The sequence below is a fragment of the Parus major genome, chromosome 7 (genome assembly GCF_001522545.3).
Source record: "Parus major isolate Abel chromosome 7, Parus_major1.1, whole genome shotgun sequence".
Classification (NCBI taxonomy): Eukaryota; Metazoa; Chordata; class Aves; order Passeriformes; family Paridae; genus Parus; species Parus major.
Genome location: NC_031776.1, coordinates 4,894,484 through 4,901,416, shown reverse-complemented (window position 1 = coordinate 4,901,416; position 6,933 = coordinate 4,894,484). Strand labels below are relative to the sequence as shown.

The 6,933-nt window shown below is 55.4% G+C and overlaps 1 protein-coding gene across 1 annotated transcript; it reads left to right on the top strand.

The window, feature by feature from the left end:
- The first annotated feature begins 17 nt into the window (after positions 1 to 17).
- LSS (lanosterol synthase) lies at positions 18 to 6,927 on the top strand. The gene is made up of 17 exons (XM_015633942.2): positions 18 to 155; positions 234 to 342; positions 736 to 857; positions 1,162 to 1,258; positions 1,955 to 2,090; positions 2,305 to 2,413; positions 2,722 to 2,840; positions 3,237 to 3,334; positions 3,443 to 3,470; positions 4,064 to 4,120; positions 4,306 to 4,377; positions 5,082 to 5,132; positions 5,277 to 5,426; positions 5,778 to 5,874; positions 6,021 to 6,126; positions 6,355 to 6,420; positions 6,831 to 6,927. Exons 1-17 carry the CDS (start codon positions 77 to 79, stop codon positions 6,913 to 6,915), a joined length of 1,581 nt encoding a protein of 526 aa, XP_015489428.1. The 5' UTR covers positions 18 to 76; the 3' UTR covers positions 6,916 to 6,927.
- The last annotated feature ends 6 nt before the right edge of the window (positions 6,928 to 6,933 follow it).

Below are 6,933 nucleotides of genomic sequence, written 5' to 3'. Positions count from 1 at the left end.
CCCCGTCTCCCCGCAGGGCGCGACGCTGCTGACGCTGCCGGCGGCCGGCTCGGCCCGGGAGGCGGCTCGCAACGGGATGCGGTTCTACGCAGCGCTGCAGGCTGAGGACGGGCACTGGGCGGGCGACTACGGCGGACCGCTGTTCCTGCTGCCAGGTAGGTCTGGGCACCTGCCCGGGGGTGAATGCCCTGTGGTTCGGCTCTCTGCAGTGCCGGCCTCTCTGGTCCTTCTAGGTCTCCTCATCACCTGCCACACCGCCAAAATCCAGCTGCCGGAGGGGTTCAGGAAGGAGATGGTACGCTACCTGCGCTCTGTGCAGCTCCCGGACGGAGGCTGGGGCTTGTGAGTAGCAAAGATACTTCTTTGAGTGAGGCAGCTCCAAGGTCCAGGACTTGGAGTTGCTGTCAGGTCTGCCCAGGCTCGGGGAGGAGGACTCAGCAGCTGTGATCGGTGTGGGTGGTTGGTCTTGCTTGTACAGCACTCCAGGTACACTGTTTGTCAGAGGTGGCCGTAGCATCGGGTCTGGCCACACCTCGGGGACACTATATCCCAAAGCATCATGTGTGACAGGGTAGTGCAGAGCAACGTTTTTTACCGTATTAGTTCCTTCTTTTCCAAAGTCACCCTTGGTATCCTACTTCACCCTAACAAAGACAGCTTTGTGTAGTGGCTTGTGTCTGGCTAATGGCAATAGCTGACTAATGGGTGTGATGTTTCTGTATATGCTCCTGGCAGACATGTGGAAGACAAATCAACAGTGTTTGGCACAGCCCTCAACTACATAGCCTTGAGGATCCTGGGGCTTGGACCAGATGATCCCGACATTGTGCGGGCCCGTGTCAACCTGCACAGCAAAGGTCAGCCATGGGGCTGGTGAGAGAGGTCTGGTCAGACCTGAGGGCTGCAGGGAGCACTGGGGGCTGCCAACTAGTGGAAGAACTGTTGTTCTTACTTGCCTTTCAAGGCAACTGCATTTTCAATTAATGATGGGAAGCTGTGTTGCATTTTTCTACCATTGCCAGCTTGCCCTGTTTTGGGACATGTATCCCAGTCTGAGTAGAGTGCTCCCAAACGTGGGGAGAAGCGGGCCCTGTGATGGGGAAGAAAGTTGGGAGCTGGCATGGCTGTGTTAACCCTGAAAGCTGATACTGTTTTGTGCAGGAGGTGCTGTGGGAATCCCTTCCTGGGGCAAGTTTTGGCTGGCTGTCTTGAACGTTTACAGCTGGGAGGGAATGAACACGCTTCTCCCAGAGATGTGGTATGTGCCCCCTCACTGTGGAGAGAGGAGGCAGTCTCAGTCCTGCCACTAGCCTCGACCCAGAACTGTCCCAGGCACTGCCAGGAGCAGGAGGTGCTCAGGCTGCTCGTCAGCTGGGAGCCAGCAGCAGGCCAGCCAGTAGGTGGATAGCACTGAACACTGCATCCATGGGAGATGCCAGAGCGCAGCTCTGATAGCATTTCCCACAGGGTCCCTAGTATATTAATGTGGTCCCTGCCTGCCAGCAGTATTTCCAGCAGCAGAACTGGACCCTAGCAGGAAGGGAAAGCCACATGTACCCTCTCTGAATCTTCACAGGGCTGCTGGATGTCAGAGGGGGAAAGTGTCTGACCCTATCCCTGGTGGAAATCAGGGGCTGCACAGTACCAAGGGCTGCTGGTGCTTTGTCAGTAAATGCCATTAACTGTGGCCTTCAACATCCCATGTGACTGAATTGGCTTCTCTCCTTCCTCTTTGAGCTTGAGTTCCTCCCTGCCCTGTGTCAGCTGGGCCTGGAGTGGTCTCAGGAGGGAGTGTCCCTGTTGGAGGGGGAGTTTGAGCAGGGCCAGGCTGTGTGTATATCCCCTAGTGTAGGGGACAGGGAAAGGCCTGCCCTGCTCTGGGCATTCTGCACATCTCTCCAGTGGCCCTTGCCTTCCTTGTTCCTCACAGCAGCTCTTTCTCTGTTGCAATCAGGCTGCTTCCCACATGGTTTCCAGCCCATCCATCACGGCTCTGGTGTCACTGCCGCCAGGTTTACCTTCCCATGAGCTACTGCTATGCTAAGCGTTTGTCAGCAGAAGAGGATGAGCTCATACGGAGCTTGCGGCAGGTAAGGAAGGAGCTGATCCTGCTGGACAGGGGTACATGGCTCCATGACCACCTGCTGTGCTGGCCATGCCCTTGTGAGCCAGCCTCTGGCTTGCCAAGTGGCAGCTCTCATCAGCTGCACAGTCTCTGTCAGACAGCAGAGCCAGCTCCCAGCAGTAACTGCCCTGGGTGCTTGCTCCTGGCTGACCAGGCTGCCCTTTGCTGTCCTGTGCCAGGAGCTCTATGTGCAAGACTACGCCAGCATAGACTGGCCAGCACAGAGGAACAACGTGGCTGCCTGTGATGTGTACACCCCACACAGCTGGCTGCTGGATACTGCCTATGGTGAGTGCAGGAGCTGCTGTGAGGAATTCTGAAGCTCCCTTGTACCCTCAGAGCCCTTTAGGGTCTACTACCAGCTACTAGTGTATGACCTGCAGCTGGGATGGAGACAGGAATTATGTGATCCGTGTGGTTCTCCCTCCCTGAGAGCAGGAGGGGTGTGTGCCCATGTCCTCAGGCCACTCTGGGGCAGAGCTTCACATTGTCCTGATGCTTAATCTGTTGTTGTGTGAGTTCAGGTGGCCACAGCAAGTGAATCTGGCTGCACAGGGTGGGGTTTTTTCATTGCATGTCCCTTTCTTCTCCTGTAGCCATCATGAACATGTATGAAGCTCACCACAGCACTCACCTGCGGCAGCGAGCCGTCACAGAGCTGTACGACCACATCAAGGCTGATGATAGATTCACCAAGTGCATCAGCATCGGGCCAGTAGGACACTTGCTGTTAATCCTTTCATATCTCACCCTTTGTTCTTTAAGGGCCAGGCTTGTGCAATTGTGGCATGTAATAATCACCAGAGCTCTCTCAACTCCTGATGCTCAAGAGCTTAAGGCTGACAGGGCACAGGAGATGCAGAGGGCATGAGGACAGCTGTGGCCCTGGTGAGGAGTATCTGTCCTTGAGGTCCAGGGAGATGATCTGAGAGGAAGCTCTGGAGTAATCTCATGGCACCTAACTCAGCTATGCTGGGTGATGCCAAAGGTGGAGCCATTGGGATCAAGGCTGAGAGAACCTCTGGATGGCTTTGTGTTGAGTGGGGGGGATGTATGTCTCTGGGGCTGGAAAAAGCTCTATCCAGAGTAGTGACAATGCTCCTCTTGGCAGATCTCTAAGACAATCAACATGCTGGTTCGCTGGTTCGTGGAAGGGAAGGACTCCCCAGCTTTCCAGGAGCATGTGTCCAGGATCCCTGACTATCTCTGGTAAGGGCTGAGTGTGTCCCATCTGGCACAGCACACCATGGCTCCTGACTTGCCTCCTGGTGCTCCCACTGTGCCTGTGCTGCAGCTCTGTGCTCTCTCCTCCCACAGGCTGGGCCTCGACGGCATGAAGATGCAGGTGAAGTGCTGTAGGAGCTCCCGTGTGACTGAAGGGACCCTGGTGTGCTGGGGCAGCCTGTGGAGTAATGGGATAGTGTGTTCATCCCAGGCCTGAGCTCCTGGTGTCTCACTTCTGGTGCCTGGTGGCCTTCTCAATGCCACTTCCCCCAGCTGTGCTAGGAGGGTGTACTGTCTGTCCTGTTAGTTGGCTTTCCTGTGGCTGGGAGCTGAGAGGCCTCCGTTCCCTCCATCCTCATGAGTCTTGGGAGAAGGGCAGGAGAAAACCAGGTCCCTTATCCTGTCTGTGGACTGAGCTCTGCTTCTGTCAGAGCCATTGTGTCCAGCTGTTCCTTAATGCTAGCCACCTCTCCCGCCTTGGCTGTGCACAGAGCAGACTGAAGCAGCTGTCTTATTTCATTCCTATTAATTTCTTATTTCATTCCCTTGCTATCCCTTGACCTGCTGGATTTGTCCTCTCTGTGCCAGCACATCAGCTGTGACGTGGGGTGGCACTGGGGGTAATGCAGGAGGAATGTGCTGTCCCTTAGTCCCCACAGCTGGGTCAGGCTGCTGCTAGCACCTGCCTCTCACTACCTGTTTTCTCTCTTCCAGGGCACAAACGGATCCCAGCTCTGGGATACTGCTTTTGCCATCCAAGCCTTCTTGGAGGTAATGCACCCTTCAGTGCTACATGCTGCCTTGGGAAAATGGTCTCTGCTCATGAGTCCCCAAAGAGCAGAGCTGCTGCTGTGCACCCCCGTGGAGCTCTGTTCTGGCCTGGCATTCTGTGACTGAGCTGGCAATGTCTGGCTACAGCTCCTTGCTGACTGCTCACTGTGTATCTCTGTTTCTAGGCAGAAGCCCAGGAGATGCCTGAATTCACCTCCTGCCTCCAGAATGCCCATGGGTTCCTCCAGTTCTCCCAGGTGAGCAGAGCTGGTCAGTGGTGTCTCGCATACTGGCTGTGCAGGCTTGACTGTTGCTCAGAACCCTGTTGGATGCATCTGTTGCCTTCTGAAAAGAGCTTCTGAAGGGCTGACTAGCAAAGTCCCAGGCCCAGCCTCCTGTTTTCTACTCCCTGTTTTCAGGGAATCGTCTTTGAAGCTTGGAGAGGACCTTGGCAAGGCCCAGGAGTGCTTGGGTTGTCTGCCTGAGCTTAGAGAGGCTGGAAAACGGAAAGCTTAGGGTTATCTGCCCTTCATCTTGTCTGGTACCAACACATTTGAGGCACCCTTCTGGGAAACCCAGTATCATTCAATAGTGACTGTATGCGTTCAGCTTCTGCTGGGCAGGCCAGCAGTGGCTCAAGGTGAGGGTCGATGTCACCAGCAGCTTGGTGCATATGTGGTCATGGGTCTTGTTCATGGTGCTGCCCACAGGAGCATTGAAAGCAGATGGTTCCCTGGTAGGCAAGCTCCCAAAGGGGACTTCAGCAGCACTTGCTGAAAGCAGGCCAAAAGGTGATCTCTCTTCTCCCTGCTCCACAGCTGACCACTTTCCTGTCTACTTCCCTCAGTGGAAGGCAGGTACTGCCCACTTCCACATGGTTCTGTACCTGCAGTGGTTTCAGCCCATGGTCCTGCAGCCAGGCACCTTCAGGCTGCCCTCACTTGTTTCTTGTCTCCTGCAGATCCCAGAGAACCCACCCGACTACCAGAAATATTATCGCCATATGAACAAGGTATGATGGCTGGGCAGGGGCATTAGTGAGGCAGGGATTTGGGCAGAGGGAACAGGAATCAGGGGCAGCACCTGCTCTCTTCCAAGAATAGAGTGGCTGAGGGAAAGTGATCCTGTTCCTTAAGCCTACCTGATCCTTTTCCAGGGTGGCTTCCCCTTCAGCACGCGGGACTGTGGCTGGATTGTGGCAGATTGCACAGCGGAGGGGCTGAAGGCAGTTATGCTGCTGCAGGAGAAGTGTCCCTTCATAGCCAAGCTTGTGCCTGCTGAGCGCCTCTTTGATGCTGTGAATGTGGTAAGAGCCGCAAAAATTAGGCCAAGGGACTTGCAGGACTGTAAGAGAAGCCAAGGCCCAAGGAACTGCTAAATCTAGTATTAGCTCTGGTATTAGATCTGGTTAGATCCGAGCTAGTAAGAGGCCTGGTGTGGCAACACTCTGTTGTGATTCAGAGCTGCCTATTTTACCTGATGTCATGTGATGGCCCAGATTGGGCCTGCCTGCCTGTCATGGTGGTTTGGGACCTGGGTTTTCTGCCAGCCCCATAGACCTGTAGGTCTGACTTTGTCCTCAGAGCTGGCTTGGGACCAGACTGGACTAGTACTCCCCATGAGGTTGTCCCACCCCACTCTCTCCTTGTCTGGGCAGTTGCTGAGCATGAGGAACTCAGATGGAGGCTTTGCCACTTATGAAACCAAACGAGGAGGCCACTTACTGGAGCTGCTGAACCCCTCGGAGGTGTTTGGTAAGGGGAGCTGTGGGACTTGGCTGTCCTGCCCACTGTGAAGGGACAAAGTGGCCTGGGCTGAGCCTGACAGGGGATGTGTGCCCTGGCTCTGAGGGACAGGCCAGCAGTGGGCTGTGGCACTGATACCCACTGCCTGCTGGCAGGTGACATCATGATTGACTACACATATGTGGAATGTACATCAGCTGTCATGCAGGCACTAAGACACTTCCAGAGCCAGTTCCCTGAGCACCGAGCCCTGGAGATCAGGTGAGGAGGCACTGAGATGAGAGCTGGGCAGGGGAGAAGACAGGCTTACTGTCCTGAGCTGCCTGTCATGGCCTTCTGAAATATGTAGCTGCCTGTCTGCATGCTCTTGTCTCTTGTGCCTTCCAATAATGGGACCCATCAAAGCCTCAGAGGGGCTGATGGAGCCCCCAGTGAAGCAGACACTGAGTTGGAGCTGCTTCTGAAGTGGATGGCTTCTTTCCTGTCCAGGGAGACTCTGCAGAAGGGCCTGGATTTCTGTCGCAAGAAGCAACGAGCTGATGGGTCCTGGGAAGGGTAAGCAGAGATCCCAGCACTCAGTTGGCCCGAGTATGAGGGATCATCACGGCAAGCATCCCTGGCTGGCAGGATCTGTGGGAGGGGAAGTAGGGGCTGATCCTCCTCTAGCTGTTGTGCTTTGCTCTCAGTTACTCAGTTTGCTCTCAGCACAGGTAGAACAGGTACCTTGTGCATTGCACAAGACCCAGAGAAGTCTGGGGTGGCTCCAGCTCCTGTGGTCCCAGTTCTGCTGACACTTGAGTTAGCTGGAAGGAGGTGCTGGTGGGAGTGGGTACGGTTGGGCCATAGGGGAAGGCAGGCTGCAGCTCTGTGCCTGGCTCTGCTCAGCTGTGATCACAGCTGTGTTGCAGCCTGCTTCTCCCTGGCGCCTTGCACCCCTAACAGTGCTGCTCTCCCCTTCTTCCTAGGAGCTGGGGGGTTTGTTTCACCTACGGCACCTGGTTTGGTCTGGAGGCGTTTGCCAGCATGCAGCACACATACCACAACGGGTGAGAAGGGGATGTCTGGGTG